Source organism: Poecilia latipinna, unplaced genomic scaffold (assembly GCF_001443285.1).
Source record: "Poecilia latipinna isolate Pla-1442-1.1 unplaced genomic scaffold, P_latipinna-1.0 Scaffold1847, whole genome shotgun sequence".
In the NCBI taxonomy this organism is placed as follows: domain Eukaryota; kingdom Metazoa; phylum Chordata; class Actinopteri; order Cyprinodontiformes; family Poeciliidae; genus Poecilia; species Poecilia latipinna.
The window spans coordinates 51,378-72,201 of record NW_015114463.1 but is presented as its reverse complement, the minus strand read 5'-3'; the positions used below and the strand labels follow the sequence as shown (position 1 = coordinate 72,201).

Below are 20,824 nucleotides of genomic sequence, written 5' to 3'. Positions count from 1 at the left end.
TACATGTATTTTAGAACAATAGGTGACTCAGCAGTGGTAGAGCTGCTGAGTCAGCTCTACCACAGGATGCACAGAAATCCTGTTATAAAACCTCCTCAAGGTCCACAAAGTATCTATGTAATGATAAAATGGGTTCAGATGGAGAAAAAGAAAGAGATTTGTTAAATCATTATTTGGTAAATCATTAGGTTTAATCAGTCATAATTTTGCTGTCATGTCTGAACTGAATGACAAAGTATTAATGTTCAAATAAACAAAGAAGTTTTCTTAAAGTCAAGCAGCATCAGAAGCTTGATGACAGAGACGAGGGAGAGAGTTCTGCAGACAGAACAACCATGACAGGTTCTGATGTTTCTTTCTCAGAATCAACTTCCTGTTTTTCTAACAGGAAGTTTCACACTTTAATCAGACTGAGTCATCTGGACCCTGCAGACTCAAGCTTCTTGCTGCAGATCTGATGGACCAGCTGAGTTTCTACCTGCAGTCTGAGCAGCAGCTGGTCTCTCTGAGGATGTCTGAGGTTCTGATGGGGCCCAGGCGGTCGGAGCTGGACACAAACACAACATCAGGGATCAGGTTCAATCAAAACAAACTTCTTTCCAGATTATGTTCTACTGAACATCTGAAAAATACCAAAGTTAGAAACTAAATTTTAGTGATTTAGTTACCTAAATGAGTGAAAAAGCTTCACTTCAGACTAACAGAGTGTCTAAGCCCAACACTTTAATTAATGTTTAGATTTGAGTTATTTTTATATTAAAATATTAATGGGGTTAGTGAAAAACAAGAAAAGTGTTTGTGTCATAAATTACAGCCAGTAATAATTTTAACAGGGAGAATTTTAGCTGCTAGTCTCTGAAATTAGATGTTTGTTGATAATAAACTGAACTGTTTCCTCTGACAGCTCACCGTCTGCTTCAGTCCGGAACCAATTCTATCCATCAAAGCTGACAACATTTTAGGAAATAAAGCAGTTCATTAATTAGAAGATTTTTATCAAAATCCTTTAAACGTTTGAATTGTAATTTGATGGTTTTGTCCAGTTTTTGATAATTGGCTTCAGAAAATAATCATTTAAATGAAAATCTGTGAATTCTCACCTCTTTCAACTGTCAAGTCAACATGATGCTTTTCATCACTGAACCATCCAGGTATCTCTGCCCTGCATCCGTATCGTCCAGCATCTTCCTCTGTGAGGATGAGGATGGTCAGAGAAACGTCTCCTTCATCCAGTCGTCCCAGTAGCTGATACCTGCTGGAAGCTCTGGTCTCAACTTTATGTCCGTCTGTAGAGAGGAGCTGATTGTTGCACTTGCTTTTCGGTATCTCTCCTCGACCCCAGCAAACATGCACTGCTCCTTTAGTCTTTATATCATAATTACAGGGCAGAGTCACATTCTGACCCGTCTGACCAACAACTCTCCTGCCGTCACATCCTGACACTGAAAACAGAAGATTAACAATCAGTGAAATGTCTCCATCTCTGGCTCACTTCACAGACAGAAACCAGTTTATTGTAATTTAGTGGTTTAATGTGATTTAATGGTCATCATTGACCTCAAAGACTCATAAAGTCTGAAACTAAAGACTGAAGCTACAACATGTCAGAGATCAGCAGAGCTTCGTCTCTGCGGCTGATTTGACCTGAGAAAGTTTCTAACAAGAACCAGAACCTTCAGAGACCAGATGGACGTTCTTCATTTCAAAGAACAAAAACCCTGAAAATCCTGCATGTAGAAACACACAGAGCTGCAGCAACACAAACCAGATCAGAACAGGATGATTACCTGTGAGCAGCGCGATCAGCAGCACGACCTTCATGATGAACAAACAGCAAGTTTTGACTCCCAGCTGCTGAGGCTCTGCTGTCACCACAGCTGCTCACTGCTTCACACAGGGCGTGACAAGAACTAAACCTCAGAGTGGTCTGAGGGGAAGTAGAGAGGGCTGAGGGACGGAGAGCTTCCAGGAACTGGAGACACCAAACCAGACCTGCTGCTTCCTCTCATCTTTTAATAAACAGCTAAACGACATAAACAGCTTGTAATAAATCCCCGCCTAAACGGAAGATTGCACAAGATTAAACAGCCTGTCCTAATTAATACCAGAAAAAAAATCTATTTGAATGAAAAGGTAAAACAATCAAACACATCAGCAGGTGGGAGGGGCACGCTATATTTAATACACAAAAATCACCTGTTCTAACCAAAATTTAAAAAGCAATCAGTCATTCTTGCAGTCCTTCATATTAAATAACCTAAACCAAAACTGAAGCATCCCTCCGATACTCTAAATCAATTTCATCTATTTCACAAAGAGAATTAAAAAAATTATCCAATAAAAAGTCCACAGTTATGCGCTAGAAATGATCAGATCCACAGAAATAACAAAACATTGGGACCCAAAGGATTCACCAGTCTGCGTCTCTTAAACCACTAAATAAATAAATAAATAAGGAACCATCTCACCGGGTTTCTAATCCAATGGTTTTCCTTCTCCAGGCCTGGAGCGCCTCTGCCAAACTATCTCCAGGAATCAGGACCGATCCATTTGGCCAGCTGTTGATGTGATGGTGGAGGAGTCTTCTTGATCCCTCCAGTTCAAGCTTCACCAAATCTCTGAATCCAGACCAACTCTGGAGCTCCGGTCCGTTCCGCCCCGTCTCTCCACGCCGCTTCACCTGCTGCCAAACCACTGTGTTGTTTTTTATAAGTTCAGTAAAGCTGTAACCCAGGTAATTTACTCCATGGACATTTTGAAGACAAAATATGCATAAAAGACATTCTAGCATCTATAATACATACTATAATACATACACATTTTATGTGTATTTTATTTATTCATGTTTTACTCTCCATGGTTAACCATTTATTTCACAGAATATTTTATTCTATTGTGCTGTCACAAGCTCAAATGTTGTAGAATGTGAACATTTATACAGAATAATTGTTTTTAAACACCTCAATTTTGGGACAAGTTAGTAATCAGTAGCTTATTAGCTTATAATAACATGCCATCATAAACGAAGTAAGGTGTTAAATAGTTCAACAATTTATACAACAGCTAAACAAAATGTGAATTTTATTACTATTAGTCTAGTTAAAATAAAGTAGCCAATGAATTTATATGCTTTGCTATCAAAATAATCTTCTACAACAGGATGTGGAGGGCAATTAATTTTTTCATCGGCTGCATAAAAAATCTGAAATGTGTTGGAGGGCCGAACCAGCAATGAGTCAAATTTAATCTTGACTCATTATATGTTTTATAATGAAATATTTAAAACAGTTTCTTTTGGTAATAAGAAATCAGAATATTCTGTAAATATTTATAAAAGTGAACAAATTGTGGTTTAGATTGAAGCGAAAAATTAAAACAGTCATCACATTTAAATTTTAAATTTGTTAATCTCTTCACAACTGAAATGGTTTGTTATGTTGAACAGCTGACCAACAGATCCGTTGTCACGCCAACCAGTTTGTCCCATTTCAGCTCCAAGCTTTCCAGATGTAACCGGATCCTTTCTGGTTTTATTGAATGATCAGGGCCGTGACACGGGATTTCTTTAAAATGGTTTCTCGATTTATTTCTGACGAGAACAACAAATAGAAACAAAACATGTTATGTGCTGCCCGCTCCAAGGCCTCCACAAAACAAAACTACATAACAAAACTAAGGTTAATTCCTGCTATTTTACAATCACTTAAATATTTACATTACATAATGGATTCATTTATTTATTCATATTCATATGTTGCACCAGTGATGATAAAAATTAACTTAATAGATCTATAAATAAACTTTATGTATTTAGATGAAAAATAAACAGCACACTCCTCTCCCTCAGGACGACATGACAAAAGGATCTAAGGGGCGCAAACGATTTAAAGACAATACCACAGAAGAAGATATAGAAAGGAGGGGTTTATAATCTTAAAGTAACACGGTTAAAACCATGGCAGCTTTGAAACGTGTTTCAGTCAGGTAAGGAACAACGTGTATTACATTTTGTGTAATTATAACAAAAGAAAAATACAACCTGGCAACACAGACATGCATTTCCCTGTTAAGAGCTCACTCCCTGTTGTCTCTTTCATTGACTGCATGCCTGCCAGCTCCTCTGTGATCCTGAAGTCTGCATTAATCCTGAAGTCTGCATTAATCCTGAAGTCTGCATTAATCCTGAAGTCTGCATTAATCCTGAAGTCTGCATTGTCCCGTCTGTCTCAGCTCTCATCCACAGTCAGGGAAAAGGACTCGGTCATCTCAGTTGTAGATGACTGAGTCCATCAGTACTTCAGTACACTGATGTACTCAGTGCTTCTCGATAAAGTGCGGTGGGAGAGGGAGATCTTCTCAAAAACGTCTTTTTTTCAGAACATATTAGTGCAGACGAGTAATTTATTTAGAAATAGTGTCTCTTTGCAAATTACATACAGAAAAACCACAATCGTATAAAAGTTTATTTCTCACTCGTGCTGCTTGGACAGAAAAGGGGAGAGGTGGGATTGGTTTGTTCAGGCAGTCTTTTTTTATTTTAGTCTCTTTGTTCCTTTTAGTAGAAAGGAACAAAAAGGTCCCAAGTGGAAAGTAGCTGCCGTCTCGAGCTGCGCCATCACTAGTGTTTTAGCACTCTGTACACGGCGAAGCCCAACGCTGCGAACACGCCGGCACAGAAGCCGGCCCTGAGCCAGAAGGTGGAGTTGTTCAGGTCCGCCTGGGCCATGTGCCTGAGAGAGGACAGAGGCAGAGGAGGTGAGGGCGGGTCAACACCCAAACAGGAAGCAGCGTGAAGCAGGACCAGCACTGCGGTGATGGACTGTCTCTGAGTTGCCAAATGACAAAGCAAAGCTGAAGGGTTTCCACAGAGGAGAACTTCCTGAATCTGAACCACGGAGGATAAAAATGAGCCTGAAACAGGAACCCGGGCTTTGTTCTGACATTTGGTTTAAAGATCCAGGGTCAAACAACGAGAAGAAGCAGGGAGAGAAACAGGTGGGTGTCAGAAAAGCAGCAAATCTAACAACAAAACTTTATTATCCAATTTCTACGGCAGTCCTGGAGGAATCAGAGAGGGGAAATGAGACAATAAAATAAAAAACAATATACAGTTTTTTTTTTTTTTACAATTTGCCCTTCCTTAATCTCTGGTCTGGACAGCTACCAAACCTTGTTTTAAACACACAGGGAGCTACAAGCTTTGCTTATGTAAAGTTAGTTACCAGAGAAAACTGGCGAAGATCAGGTTGGTGAAAGAGAAAGCAGTAAAAATCTAATTAATCTAATTCAGATGGCATGCTCTCAATATCTTTATCTATCAAAACCAGAATAAAAAAAATTAATTAATGCACTATAACTACATCTCACAGGTATAACTATAAACAATAACTAATGACTAGTAAAGTGTGTTACATTACTAAATAAGCAGGTTTGGAGAGGCTTTCGAAGAACATTATTTGAAAAAGAAAAATCCTTGAAACTTGAGCATTTCTCAACTCTATTACTACAAAATCACATCTTATAATCTCCTGTTTCCTCCAGCGCTGTTTAACATTTGCTAATCAAATAAAGGCAATAAGGAGATGCGAACTAAACAGAAAGCAAAAAAAGCAAAAAGCCAGTTAAAAGTGTAAGAAAAAGAAAACCAAATGAAACACTATGTTGTTCTTGTAAGAATAAAAAGAGAAACCAGACTACAAGCCTTTAACAGTTGTGATATAATAATTTTGATGTAAGATTCAAGACTTAAAACAGGCAAGTTAAATGTGTTAAGTAAAATTTTAGCCAAAAGATTACAACTAAATTAAAACAAATTTGTGGAAGTGAGAATGAGGTTTTTTTTTTACACACATTTATCCTTCGTTACCACTGAAAGAAAAGATGAAGATAAATCCTCCTCCTCACAGCAGCTTTATCCTGACCATGTTGCTTAGTGTGTCGAGGCGAGCCCATGTCCAGTCAGACATTTATCACTTTGATCACATCAAATTCATATATTTGGCAAAAATTCAAATAATGTGAAAACAATTCTCTACAAAAACCTGCTGGCTGTAAACCAAAAACTTAAGATGCTCGACTAAATCCTGCTTATTGAGAAGTGAAGCATGAGGACAGTCAACCTGCAGAGGATCAACAGAACAAACACAAGCTGGTTTTCCTGATAATCTAAAGTTTAAAGCAGATTTTACCCCCAACATCACCAAGCCTCAGTTTACCCAGAAGCCCGTCTGCCATGACTTTTATTTAAACTGATAAATTGCTACTCGCTACTGTGTGATTTCAGTATTTAAGGAACGGGGCTCTAAGAACTGCTACAATGAGATTAAACAAGCACATCCCTTTAAGTGCTTCATAATCCAATCTGAATTCTAATCTGATCAAAGAGCTTTGAGTTTGTAAGATACCGATCAGGATTAGAGAGACTTAAATGACTGAACGAAACCATTCAGCTCTGGTTCATTAGAGACAAAGAGTTAGAGAGACTTTCCTGGGAGATACGGTGGAAACGTGGAAAAGTGGAAACTTGATTTCAGAGACTGAGACCAAACTTGAACATCTTCAGCTGAATCACATCATGTAGAAGTTACGTAATAAAATCAACGGTGTTTAACCTCTTATGGTCAGATAATCTTCCAGAAAAAAGCAAGACAGGTTAGATGAGGAGAAAAGGTTTGGTGGTGTCTTGATACTCACGGGTACATGGCCATGTGGGTGAGTCTGGTGTAGAGGTCCATACTGGGAGCCTCGGTCGTGTTGCAGGTGAACGGCTGCGGCGGGTGGAGCTTGTGCTTGCGGCAGAAGTCGAGGGGCGACTGGCTGTACTGCTGCTCAACCTCGGCCAGGTCGGACTTGGCAGCGACCACGAGGCAGGGCGTCCTGCTGTCTATGAAGTATTCCTACAGGAAGAAATAATCACATGTTTTGCTCTAATACTGATACAGAAAGTTATCAACCTAACCGTCTGGAGCCGCACCTCGTAGACTTTAGCACAGTACTCGAAAGAACGAGGGTCATTGCCGTCGTACACCAGGCAGACCACGTCGCAGGTCAGGTCGGGCTCGGACAGGATGTCGAAATCTGGCGTCACCTCGTGGAGCTGGACGAGAGCGGACAAGAGACGGAGGGATTAGCCGTCAGCCCCGAACTGAAGCCGTAATACAAGGCGATTATTTAGCAGTAAACCAGAGAGTTTCTGCTCAGAATAAAAGGTTCTTACCAGCAGGTACTTCTCCTGTTCGTCAACATAGGTCGTACTGATGACATAGTTGGACTTGTGGTCTTCTCTGCTCCGGATCCGTCTCTGTGGTGGACAATGAAGTCAATAATATCCAATTAAGGAACATTTTTGCTTTGAGCTAAAATAAGTTAATTTTGAACTATTTATTGACAGAAGTAGACAGAAATACGGACAGCCAGGTTGGGTGGAAGTTTTTTTTTTCTTTTTCTTTCAGCCATTTTGTAAAAACCAACAAATCTTTGTCTCACTTGAATGGCATGTTCTCTTGTCTTTGCCATTTTGAAGAATGGAATAACAATAAGCATGTTGGGTGATGTGTTACAAGTAGAGTGCAATAAATTATTTCCACACAGCTTTCAACAAGTGTTACATTTAGATTTCATAACAAGTGAAAGTTTTCCATAAAATATCAAAGCAGAAAATAATTCTGGATCTTTAAATTTCACGTTGTAGATGCTGACCAGCATTTTAACACTGGCTGATCCATTTCATGAGCAAACAACTACTATTCCCTTTAATTGTTTTTGGGGCTCCGGCTGCTTTTTTTTTTATTTCAAATAATATACTTTTCCAGTCTGGAGTCTTTAGACAATTCTGAACATTTGAGCACAAAGTATTCACTTTCAACTGCTTGATTAATATTTGGGTTTTATTATCTAAAGGTTCCACAAATCATGGAACAAAACGCAACAAAATTCTGAAATTGGCTTTATTTTTTTCAGAGTGAGGTACAGGGCTGTTTAACGGCTTATTTGACGNCTGTTTTAAAATAAANGAGCNTTGTTATAAATCTGCAAGTATTAGACTAAATGTACAATCTTCAAAATTTCTCAATCGTTTTTAAATAATGTAGTGAAAACACATTGTTTTGGTTTTTGAATGAGTGTATTGCAGTTCGTAAGTCAAAATACTAATGAATGAAATTAAATTTGACGTGAAAATCAAATTATGTAGCAAATCATAGACAACTTGTATATAAAAACAAAATCTACTAAGAAAGTTATTAGTTTCTTCTATAAACCAAACATTTCCTCACTCAGTTTTCTTTTCTCAATCATTTACATTTATTGTAATTTGCAACATTCTACAAATATACATATTTATTATCAGTAAGTAATGTGATACATCTGAAATAAATAATATGAGATGCATTTTCTAAAGCGTCTTTGTAGCTGCTCTGACTGACCTGCAGGTTTCTGCCGAGGAAAGCTTGCAGGAAGCCACTTTTCCCGCTGCCGCGCGCCCCCAACACGTTGCACCGGAAGACGCTTCGCTGCGTTCGCTTTGTCTGCAGATCGATGTGCTTTTTACGCGTCACTGAGGAAGAAATTGATACACAAAATAAAAACAACAAATAAATAAATATAATAATTATTCCGTTGCATATGTTTAACAACTTTTAGACACTTTTACAGAAACAAAACCATTTAGATTAAATTGATAACATCCATTGTTTTGTTAAAATCCCTGTTTACTTGTTGTTCAACTGCAGCTTACCTAAAAAAACATTTAACATTAAACACAATCTGATCCATTACCAGTAACAGCAGCAGCTTGGGAGTCCTGTTCATAGATGATGGAGTAGCCGAGGTAACCTAAATACTCCAAACTCCTCTGGACGTCCAGATATGTTGTTAACCTGCCNAGACAGAAACCAGTTTATTGTAATTTAGTGGTTTAATGTGATTTAATGGTCATCATTGACCTCAAAGACTCATAAAGTCTGAAACTAAAGACTGAAGCTACAACATGTCAGAGATCAGCAGAGCTTCGTCTCTGCGGCTGATTTGACCTGAGAAAGTTTCTAACAAGAACCAGAACCTTCAGAGACCAGATGGACGTTCTTCATTTCAAAGAACAAAAACCCTGAAAATCCTGCATGTAGAAACACACAGAGCTGCAGCAACACAAACCAGATCAGAACAGGATGATTACCTGTGAGCAGCGCGATCAGCAGCACGACCTTCATGATGAACAAGCAGCAAGTTTTGACTCCCAGCTGCTGAGGCTCTGCTGTCACCACAGCTGCTCACTACTTCACACAGGGCGTGACAAGAACTAAACCTCAGAGTGGTCTGAGGGGAAGTAGAGAGGGCTGAGGGACGGAGAGCTTCCAGGAACTGGAGACACCAAACCAGACCTGCTGCTTCCTCTCATCTTTTAATAAACAGCTAAACGACATAAACAGCTTTAATCTGTCTCAATATGTGCCTGCAGCTAATAATTCTAATATAAGCTCTAAATTATTCATGCAATATTTTCTAAGTTTAGTGGCTTCAGTTGTTCTTTTTGTTCATGAGAATCAAGCTGTTGCTGATATGTCACAATAAGTTTAGTTCCACATTTACTGAATCAACAGGATGTGCATCAATATAGCACCTTCATTTTATAAATGGTAAAAAATAACAGCTTCACTCATTGAGTCAGATTAAATTAACAGCACATCACAGCTTAGACCTACTGCTTCATGACGATGCCAGAGAGCCACCAGGTCTGGACTTTTGGACTCGGTCAGTACTCTCTGTTCTGATTCTGCATCTCAGCCTCAAACTGTGAGTTTTACATAATTTTTCTCCTCAGAAGTGAGAGCAGAAACCAGCTCTGCAGAAAACACCTGCTATGAATACAGACAGAGACCACAGAGGTCTCAGTTTCTGCTGTGGTTACAACATGACCACAGCATTATTAGACAAACCAGGCTGACAACAAGTTGGTGAAATATAAATGAATATTTAAAAATAGATTATAAGGCTCACGTTCACTTTGATAACATCTCCAGGTCTTGGCTGTCTCACCAAATTAATACATATAATCAATAAGAGTTTATATTATAAACACCGTCTATTTGCCCTAGTGTCCACTGGGGGGCGCCATTCATACAAAGTAAAAGGACCAACATACAACATCATAGCTGCCCTTGATACAATAATAAACTAATTCCTGTTGACAGGACAATCTAATCCTCATGAGTTCCTGTTAATGATCAAATCTACCTCACCGCACTAAATAAATTCACTGTATTCGTTGTTTGATCTCCATTTAATTAATTGCTTTTAATAGAGAAATGACAGACTATTTCCAAGAGTAAATGGGGAGATATACTTCCCTCAGTAGATACTGTGCAATAACAGCTCTATATGTTTTTTTACCTTTAAACTCGGCGCTATGCCTCCAAACTGTTCGCATTAAAAATAAAAAGTTGTGCCTCCCCGTCGGGGAATCGAACCCCGGTCTCCCGCGTGACAGGCGGGGATACTCACCACTATACTAACGAGGAATGCCGCAAAAACACATTGTTTCAGTACCGATTTTATGCACTCTGACGACATAGAAGATTGAAGCAATTTAGTTCCGGTCCACCGCCATTGGGCATTGCCCGCCCACAGTCAGCTGTGACCCCCCACCTCCGGTCTGGAAGCTGTTTCTCGTTTTTATCTTAAAGTGGCCAACTCTCTGTTATACCTATATCGATTTGATACAGTAGGGGCTTCCGCACTTCCAATATCTGTGCCTTCTGTCATTTTTTTCAGCAGTTAAAACTGTTTAATCCGTGGTTAACACGTCATGGACTGGTTCTCCGAGTCGCCTTTAAACGCAACATGAGCGCTAAGACGCTCGCGCTGGGTTTACACCTGTGCGACAGAAAGAGACATGCTGCTGCTGTGCTGAGCTACTCAGGTGTGTATTTTAATCATGGCAGCAAACCAGCAAAACGCTAAGAACTTTGCACAGTTTTCCCCCAAACTAACCGACTGAGTTGAGTAAAGCTGTTGGATGCAGGTAATGTTAGCTAAAAGATGACTAGCTAATACCAATACAGCATCTTAAGCAGTGACATGCGGTGAGGTTCATAGCTGGTGAGGCACCGACTTAATTATAATCGGATTTGCAAATCTAGACCCCTGCATGCTATTGTTTACTTAAGGAAATTTCGCGCATGCGTACAATGCTGGAGGGCAAAAAGACTATTCTTTAACATGTGATGCTTAGTTGCGCCGCTGCCGCAAAATAATTCCGTTATCTCAATCAAACTTAGACATGTAGATATTACTAATTTCGTGCTGTGCTTAACAGCAAAGGGAGAAACCGTTAAAGTACAACTCAAACCACGTCTTTCTCGCTCTCTGTATCAGAGCAGCTACTGTATTGCCAACTCGCTGTTACCGTCTCTTACTCTGCAGTTGTGCAGTCACACTGTCTGGGTTCATGAGCGCCCCCAGCGATGAGGCACGAGAACTGCCTGCCTCACCTCGAATCTGTTATCTGCCGTTTCTGATCGCTCCTCAGCACACGAAACACGTTACACACACACAGTTGGTGACAATAAAAACACAGTACATTAAATACATAAGCTGAATTAGGGAAATCAGTTCATACATTAAATGTTTTTAACCATTTTATTGGCGACGTACAGACAGGAGGAGCATGCTCTCATGGAATGGCAACCGGTGCAGCGAGTGAGAGGTTGCGCAATCCCAGGTGAGGCTCTGCTCACTGCTGCCTCACCGGCTTCGCTTCCAACCATTTGAGTGGGAAAATGCGAAAATTCAGCGATTTTGAAGAAAAAAATAATCAGATTTGGTTAAATTAAATGAAAAATAGGTACTTTATAGTACAAACCACAGGGTGAAAATATCTTTATAAATGATTTTATTATTATATATTATTTTTCCATGATTCCTCCCCTGACCGCACATCACTGATCTTAAGCTTGTTAACAAGTAGCCTGTAGACTACTGATGTTGTTGTCTATGTTCAAAAGTAGGTAGTGCCTTTACATTCACTTAAGTAACTTCTTTGGAAAAGGGTACTTATAAGAGTAGTTTTACTGCACTGTACCTTTTTCTTTTACTTTGAGTAATATTATTATTGCTACGTAGATTCATCCCCCCTCAGCCCCTCCAAAAAAGTAAAAATAAACCGATGCCCTCGTCTGGAGCCGGGGCTGACTAAGTTGTTTGCAATGTTTTTTAATATTATCCAACACGCTAACACAGAGGTTCACTACTAAATCGTTAGTGCACACAAAATGCGAAAACAATATTGAAAGTGTTTTAAACGGCATTGGTTTTACTTTTAGGTCCGACTGTTTCTCATCTAAAACAAAGCTTTTTTTGCTCATCGTGACGTATTAAAATATGCAAAAATTATTTGATTATTTCTATAGTAAATAATTTTTCCCCTAAAACAAAGTGTAGTCACAAAAACCTGTTTCCTAGCTAACCAAGCGGCGCGGAGAAGAAATGTAACTGCGTCACTCAGTTAGCGATGTTTTAAGGGCTGAAAAAACACCGTGAAACTACACAGCCACTTAAAAGAACAAGGTTTAATTGATGCGATTAAACCTAAAACAAGAAAAATATAAAGTAAGCTTACTTTCTCAATATGAACGCCAACATTTTTCCAAACCCTTCTTTAACATGGCCGCTCCAATCTCCTGAAGATGGCGGCGGTCCGCACCGGGGATTGAAAACTAATTTTCAGATATTTAAAACCCGCTTCAATTTGTTGTTATTCTGGGTGACTATTTCCATCTGATGACCAGAGATGGCGTTGAAACCGGTTCTTCAGACTGAAACAAATTCAAAATGTTCAGGACGTTGACAAAAAATTCCAGGACATTGCTTTTTGTACGCCACAAAATGAAAAAAATAAAATAAAATAAAAAAATGAAAACGGTTAATTACTCAACTAAAACAACTTCTTGGTATTAAACTAATAACAAACTACCATTTAAGTTATTAAATGCAGTCACAATGATACACATTCTCTAAATTAAATTTATCAACGTACACTGCACTATAGTTATATAATAAAATTGAAAAAACAATGAGAGTTTTGTCATATTAAAAAAGTACTTTTTATATGATCAACCTAATAGAAGCAGCTCAGATGTTTAAGATGTTTAAAAAGCTTACTGTTTAAAAAATGTCTCCTGGACATAAATTATTGGGCATTTTAATATTATGAGTCCATGCAGGCCTCATAGGAGGAATTCCCGGTTCACTTCGCATACTGCTAAGCCTGGCAGGGGACAATATTTACAGGTTGTCTGGTGTTTTTTCTTCCCCATTTCTTAAAATTCTTAGCTCTGGGGATTTTTAAGGATCCAATTTTACTACAGTTTATAAGTCTATCCAAGTGTGATTTTGTGATGGATCGATAAGGAGCTAGCAGTAATTAGCATTAGCTAAATGATCAAATTAATATTCAGTGACACAGTAAGATAAGTCAGAATTTCTTTGATATTTAACAGCTACTGTTGTACCTGAAATACAAATCTTACTGCAAATTTAGTTTTACTGAATTCTACATATCTTAGGTGTTAATAAATAAATAATAAATAAATAAATTATACTGGAACAGCTTAAATAGTTAAGCTATGCTACTAGCTGTGCTTCACACAGGAAGGCTTGGCAGCAGCTAAACCTCACAGAGGAAAGAGAGCCGAGGGACGGAGATAGGAGCTTCTTGGACCTGAAGAAACCAAACGAGACCTGATGCTCCCTCACAACTTTTAATAAACATCCAGAACAGAAACAGCTTTTTCTCAAACAAATGTCATTTTTCAGTACCATGAGGAAATTAAAACAGAATAATTGTGTTTTATTTAAACATCTTGTCTCAAAATACCAACAATTTTTAACAAGTTAGCAATTTGTAGCTTAGCTTGTAGTAACATGCCATCATAAACGAAGACNTAACATTAAACACAATCTGATCCATTACCAGTAACAGCAGCAGCTTGGGAGTCCTGTTCATAGATGATGGAGTAGCCGAGGTAACCTAAATACTCCAAACTCCTCTGGACGTCCAGATATGTTGTTAACCTGCCAGCAACAACAAGGAGGAATCAGGACTTGGATGCTCTGAAACTCTGGTGTCTGACCTTGTGTTGAAGGTATTTGGGTTAATCAAAATTGGTGGGATAGAGGCGCCTGAATGCATGTATTAATAGAAAGCCACTCACGTCCACTGGGAGAGGTATCCCTGGTATGTGATCCATCCCTTATAGTTGGTGCACACCGTGTTGTTGACATCTGGACCCCAGGGCATGTAGGGAAACACACTGAACAGGTCCTTCACTTCCTCTGGGGAAAGCGCACAGTCTCTGTCCTGCAATAAAACAAACAGGTAAAACTTTTGGCTTTGGCAGAAAACTGCTGCATTAAAATTAGGAGAGTATTTTGAACTAAACAGGCACAAACTAGCTAAAATGCTCTGTTGTGCATGACCACTCACTTTGTCGTGTTTGTCAAAGACGCTCTCCAGAAAGAGGTAAGCGTTGTGGTTTAGCTCAGTGGTGCAGCCTGGAGGGACTTTTATCCTGAAATAGAGGAGCAAACATTAGTTCAGCAGCTGACCTGACGAGTTTCCAACAGCAGCGTCTAAAGTTTAGACTCTAAACGGAGACGGACTCTGGGTCAGTTTGGGTTACATAAGGCAACAACAGCAACCACACAGGACCATATGGCTGCTGGCAGGTTTTCATGGCCATGAGGTAATAAAACATTTCAAGAGTCAGACTGAATCATTGAGGTGTTTTTTTTTTTTACTGCACTCTTAAATACAGAGAAGTGAAATAGTGTTTTCAGTAAGACTCCTCTATCTGGATGTTTTATAATTTCTAGTGTTAAACAGAACTGTGTCTTCAGTAAATGCTTACAGAGGGAACAGATATTCCGACTTGAGCTCCAGGCTGTCGTTGTATCCGAACCTCCTCAGCACCGTCCACACGGTTTCGTGTAGACCTTGCAGGATGGACAGAGTGTGCAGGAAGAGGAAGCCTGCAACGACCAGCCAATGAGAGGATGGGATCCGGGATCCGGTCAAAACCTGACAGAGAGGTAAAGGAAACAAAAGAGACACAAGTCTGACCTCTGAGGGTGAGTCCGTCATATCTCAATCCGTTGTTCAAGTCCCTCATCACCGTGTCCTTCACATCTTCTAAGACTTGAGGTGCCAGAGGCGTATTGAAACAGATTATCTGTAAACAGAAGCAACAACACATTGAGATATTTTCCCCAGATTTGTTCTTACTTAAATATACCTCTTTAAATAAGGTTATATTAATTTCTGTAGCAACAGATCTGACAATCAAATGCATAATTAAAGAATTACATGGAAGAGGTTGAGTTCGTCGTCGTTCAGGACCCCATCGTTGTTCAGGTCGGAGATCTTAAATATCCGAGCTAAAGCCTTAATGCAGGAAGGTTTCAGCTGCAACACACAGGAGGGATCGAAATTTATGAGGGTTAAAATCTGTTGAAGGCGACATCAGAGAGGAAAAGTACTCTTTAGTTCTCTCTCCTCATTTTTATATGCAGGATTGAGCTTGACTCTATTAAAAATAAATCAGAATAATCTAAAACTGGCATCAGCTGGTCAGACCTTCAGCATCAAAATCCTAGAAGCAGCATTTCAAAAATAAACTCGATGATACGATGACTTCCTAATCCCTAGATGATTCAAAATGTGTTCTGCTTCTAACAAACCTCACCTTCTTCTCCTCTGGGCAGAAGAGGAGGAAAGCTTTCTCTCCCATCGGGTGGACAGCAGCCTTCTGGGCGCAGGAGAAAACCTCAGAGATGTTCTCCAGGTTCTTGGCAGAACACTGTGGGGAAAAAAAAGTTAAAAGAAGATCAAAAAAATATCCTGAAATGTCAAACTAGAAATCTGCACAGAAAAAAGGCTTAGTAGAGATTCAATGATGGAGACAAATACATATGCAAAATACTAATGTATTATTCTCATAAGGATACATTTCCTCATACGTATTTACTTACTCTGCACACAAAGGGACTTCTTTCTCCAAAGTCAATACCTCCTGTTGACTTTAGAGTTGGTTTTATTATAGCAACACAAATCTCTTTCAAATTTAGGTTTTCACCTTTTGTTTGCAGTTTTTAACATCTAGCAATGTTTACAACTAAAGCTGTTTTTGCGAATCTTCACGAAATTGTAGCAAACGGAACCTCATCTTTTTTTGGGGGGGGGGAGGGGGAGGATTTTAATTAATTGTTAAAATCAAACAAAGGTTTTAACCAGCTACATTTTCAAAAATCTCATATTATTTCCACAGGTGAAAGTGTTTGATGCTGGACGAGTCAGAGACGAGTCAGAGACATGGGGAGTTTTCTGTGATGATCACACGCTGCCCCAGAGCAGCCCCATGATATCTGTGGAAACAATATGAGATTTTTGTGTAAATACTGTAAACTTTTACTCAGAGTTATCAAACCACCAGCATCTCATGCCTCCATCCTCTGCTAATAAGTCGGACAAACCGAACCAGATCTCCATGTTGCGTATCGTAACCCCTGTCTTCTCTGAGGCCGCAGTAAAACACTGCTTCACGCTATTTAGTGCGGCAGGTGTGAGCCTAGATCTGTGCCAACAGTGCATGTGCCGACTTTCACGTCCTCCTTGCTGAGCTCCTCTAATCTTGTAACTGATCTGTCTGAAGAGGGAAAAACTGCGCTGGAACATGTGGCATGGGAGAAATCTGAATAAAAGCAGCAGTGCAGACAGATCCCAGCCAAGCCTCTAACTCAGCCACGTCAGGGCGTCTGAGTGAGGGACTCGGTAACATAAACTCATTAATGACTCGGCCAGAATGTAAACGGCGTCGGGGTCTGATCTCTGTTCACCGTTTCATAGGTTCATCTCTCTACTGTAATTAAGCCTGATCCTGTAGACTACTTACATTATATTCATCATCTTGTGTGAAGAATAAGAGGCTGAATCAGTTTTTTTTTTTTTTTTTTTACCTCTATACAGATCTTAATGTCCTGGTACCGATTCATGATGGGCCGGATGGTCTCCATGCTGCTGTGCTCCACCAGGTCCAACTTGTTCCCCACGAGAATCAGTGGTACCCTGAAATACAGAGATATTGATACAGAAATAATGAAGCTGATCAACATAAAACCAATCAGCATCACCAACAATTTTTCTCATTTATTAAACTGTGTCTATAAAGATAAAAGTCTTTGCTGGTATCACTTCAATAAAGAGTTTCTTTTTTTTTTTAAATCATGATATATCTAATAAATCACACAAATTAAACATTTTAAAAATGCTTTCTGTAATTAAATGAGCTGAAAAAGTATGTGAAGGATTAACTATGAAAGAATGATTGTTACTGCAGCGTTTATTCACCTGCTCTCTTTATCTGTGTGGTTGTTTATAAGAGGAATCCAGTGGCTTGTCACCTGCAGGAGGAAAACACTGAATTAGATTCTGCTAATGATCTGAACCAGATTTGATCAAGAAAACTTATTTTTTATTACATTTCCAGAGTCAAATTACCAAAGTTTTTAAAGCTTTTCAGCTAATATTGAGATCTCAGTACAAAACCTGACTCTTAATTTAAAAAATATATATATTTCTACATTCATCAGGGTTCAAGTGTAGAAGCTGCAAACTGGGAATGTAAATAACACAGAAAAATCTTTTTTTCTTTTTTTTTTTTTTAAATATCCAGATCTGTAAAGTATTAAAATCAGAATCAAAATTCGTTTTTGCAGACGGAGCAGGAAGTATGCCTTGTTCAGGTCTGATATTTAGGGCATTAAATTCAGTTTCTAAACACACTGTAGTTTAACTGTGCTTAATGTGGAGGGAAATTATTTCACCTTTTCAATGGACTTCTTGTTGTTAACAGAATAAACTATGCAGATCACGTTGGCCTGCAAAGAGAAACAGAAACATCAGCCTGAGACGCCTGAGATAAACTAAGAACAACCGTGAGAATGAAATCAGACGTACCTTGGAGATTTCTTGATAGAGCTGCTCTTTAGTCTGCTCTGCTTCTAATATCATTTTAAAAACACATTAATCAGTGACATTGTTTTCTCTACCTCCTGAATTTTAATGTTTTTCTGTCTGATGCTTTATTTGGAGAAGCTCTTGGATTATCAAGAATCTAAATAACGTTGACACATAAATAGGTAATTTAGTGATTAAAACTTGAGCCTTTATTATAAGTAACAAATTCTGGCCTGGTAGACTTGTATTAGAATAAATTTAAAGTATGAACAAGCGCAGGAAGGCTAGAGGGGTTTAATACGGACAGATTTGTTAATTATGTCGATTCTACTGTTTTTCTGAGAGAACGTGTGTGTGTGTGTGTGTGTGTGTGTGTAGAGTTACCAGAGTAGTCCACGATGTGTGTGCGTACCCTCTCTGGGGTCATGTCAGCTGGGATGGTGATCTCTTTAACTCTGAGAGGAACCTGACAGACAGATCACCGTTATAATCCAGGCTGGCATAATTTTTACACACATATTTGTGTATAAAACACAAATATGTGTGTAATAAACAGCCTTCTAGGTTAAAATCTGACATATTACACACCATCAGAGTTTATGTTGATTCGTACCTTATTAGGAAACTCCTCACGAACCAGAGACATGACCAGTGACGTCTTCCCCACCTTGGCTGCAGGACAAAAGCAAAACAATGAAGCTATTAAGAGCACTCTGACATTTATTCTAGCATGATGGGTACAGCAATAGGAAACGGAGTTTTACTACATTAAGAGAAATATTGTCTGCATCATTAAGTATCGAAAAGAGTTGCACATCTTCTCAAAAGATTGCTATAAAAAGCTTCATAACTCTGCACTCAGCAAATGTCCCAAAACATTACCGTCTGACATGTAAATCTCTGGAGGAACATCAAAGTTAAAAAGACCATCGAGATCCCAAGCATTCAGGCTCTTTGTGACAATAAAATATTTAGTGACATTTGTTGTTTTTTGAAACATAAAATAAATCTTTAGGAAGCTTTTTGGATGCTCTTTTTTCTTTGACAAAGCAACATTTTCAATAGAATGATATTGAGAAGAACGCAATTAATTTTTATATTTTTCCATAAACAGAAATTACTCATCATCCCGGCTCTTCCTATGGAAGAGGTCCAGAAACATTTAACTCTGTTCAGGTAAGAATTTGGTTATTTATCACAGTCATGTCAACATTGCAACATTTGCAAAACATATTGATTGTCTCCCAAATATTGTGCAGCCCTGAATTGAGTTATAATTATAACACATGGATAACATACATACACACACACAGTGTGCACGCAAATAAATACATAAATTAAAATATTAAAAAAATATTTCCCACTGACCAAATTTTTTTCTAATCTATGGTTTGTTGTCACTTTTGAAGAAAATGGTTTTTTTTTAAAATCTCCTCCAGTTTTAACAATTACCAATGCTAAAACTGAGAAAATATACAAAACCACATTCATCTACAAGAGTATGTTTGTAATCCAGTAAAATCAACAAAGTGAAAAGTTGCAAAAAGCTTAAGCTTTATGTTTTCGCATCCACCTGAATAAATATGTAGTTGCGACCCTGTGTGAGCTAAAGCTGACGGATCACCCATCCATCGAAAAAAATATACAGATCGGAGAGAAGCACAAAACTATCACTGCACCTGCAAGAGCACAACCAGCTCCCCAACGCAAAACCAGCACAAACCTAAACCACAAAAGCAGCGGACTTTATTTTTTTTTATTTATTTTTTACAAACGATGCTAAATAATAAAGACATGAAAGCAAAGCGTGTGATCCACGGAAAGAGGAGAATGTTGATTCCCAGGTTCAGGTGGTGTCAAGACGTCCAAAGGAGAACGTGATGCAACATTGTCTGCTCTTTTGGGGAACGTTTTGACTAGATTAAACCCGCAGTCTGAGAGGCTTAGTAGGCAGATGTCAGCCATCCGGTGACCCACCAGAACCGCGCACACGGTAAAAAGCTCAGCGGGATCCAAAGGACCGCTGTTGGAACTACGAGTGAGATCAAACTCCGCTCATTCAGTTTTAGCTTGCAGAAAAAGCGCCAAGACGCCAAATAAACAAAAGTAAACTGACCAGTAACATTTAGGCTTTGACGTGCAGTGGGTCCAGCCGTACAGCTGCAGGCGCTGCCGCCCTCTGATAACATCCTACAGGCGTCTGCGCATAATTCTGAACTCTAACCCCAGAAAAGAGTTACAGCAAATTATTTTAAACGTTTTTATAATTCGCTTAAAAAAGCAATTCTAAAAATAAACAAATATTCTTTCAAGGTAAAAACATTTAATTTTTTTTGTTAGTGCTCCCTGATGACAATGGCTCTTTTTAGAACTTGCTCCGCGGGCGACTCACAAGGTCCCCTCGGGCGACCGGTGGCCCACGGGCACCGTGTTGGTGACCCCTGCTCTAGCTCATTTTATCAGTCTGCCATATTTACCGACTATATCCCTCTACTTACGTTCTCCAACCAGGAGTATCCTCACGTCCTTCATCATGAATCAACTGGCTTCCCTCGGCAGAAATGACTCCTTAATGTTTCATTAACTCTCCAGAGAGCCTTCCGCCTCCCTCCTTCTGCGGCTGGAGCGGTTACAGCGGTTTCCTAACCGCTCCACCGGTTGGAGCGGTTTCCTAACGTCGGGTCCTCCGATTTTACTACAGTTTGAGCTGTGTGAAGCTGACACCCCACCCACGTCAGAAAATCCAGCAAATAGTCTGAGTGGTTAGTGCTCCGTTTGTGCCGTTAAAATTTTTGTTTGTGCAGTTTTGGTTTCTGA

The 20,824-nt window shown here is 39.1% G+C and overlaps 2 protein-coding genes and 1 non-coding gene across 5 annotated transcripts in view; all 3 read right to left on the bottom strand.

The window, feature by feature from the left end:
- LOC106934709 (T-cell immunoglobulin and mucin domain-containing protein 4-like) overlaps positions 1 to 2,785 on the bottom strand; it is an 11,795-nt gene extending 9,010 nt beyond the window's left edge. Inside the window, exons 1-3 of one of the 3 annotated variants that reach the window (XM_015014782.1) lie at positions 1,788 to 2,785; positions 1,101 to 1,442; positions 479 to 547 (exon numbers count right to left, since the gene is read on the bottom strand). In XM_015014782.1, the coding sequence (XP_014870268.1) occupies positions 479 to 547; positions 1,101 to 1,442; positions 1,788 to 1,821 (445 nt within the window). In that variant the 5' untranslated portion in view covers positions 1,822 to 2,785. The remainder of the gene's footprint in view (positions 1 to 478; positions 548 to 1,100; positions 1,443 to 1,787) is intronic. The other 2 variants (XM_015014783.1, XM_015014780.1) reach the window with 2 other exon arrangements.
- Positions 2,786 to 4,508: 1,723 nt separating this feature from the next.
- Positions 4,509 to 20,661, bottom strand: LOC106934710 (mitochondrial Rho GTPase 1-A-like). The gene is made up of 19 exons (XM_015014784.1): positions 20,506 to 20,661; positions 18,621 to 18,679; positions 18,392 to 18,473; positions 18,008 to 18,051; positions 17,875 to 17,928; positions 17,399 to 17,451; positions 17,008 to 17,116; positions 15,738 to 15,851; positions 15,359 to 15,457; positions 15,116 to 15,224; positions 14,904 to 15,024; positions 14,480 to 14,564; positions 14,208 to 14,353; positions 13,967 to 14,067; positions 8,424 to 8,554; positions 7,217 to 7,300; positions 6,974 to 7,096; positions 6,694 to 6,896; positions 4,509 to 4,730 (listed from the first exon to the last, which is right to left on the bottom strand). Exons 1-19 carry the CDS (start codon positions 20,540 to 20,542, stop codon positions 4,619 to 4,621), a joined length of 1,866 nt encoding a protein of 621 aa, XP_014870270.1. The 5' UTR covers positions 20,543 to 20,661; the 3' UTR covers positions 4,509 to 4,618.
- On the bottom strand, positions 10,443 to 10,514 carry trnad-guc (transfer RNA aspartic acid (anticodon GUC)). The gene has a single exon. It is a non-coding gene; the product is annotated as a tRNA-Asp (tRNA).
- Positions 20,662 to 20,824: the final 163 nt, after the last annotated feature.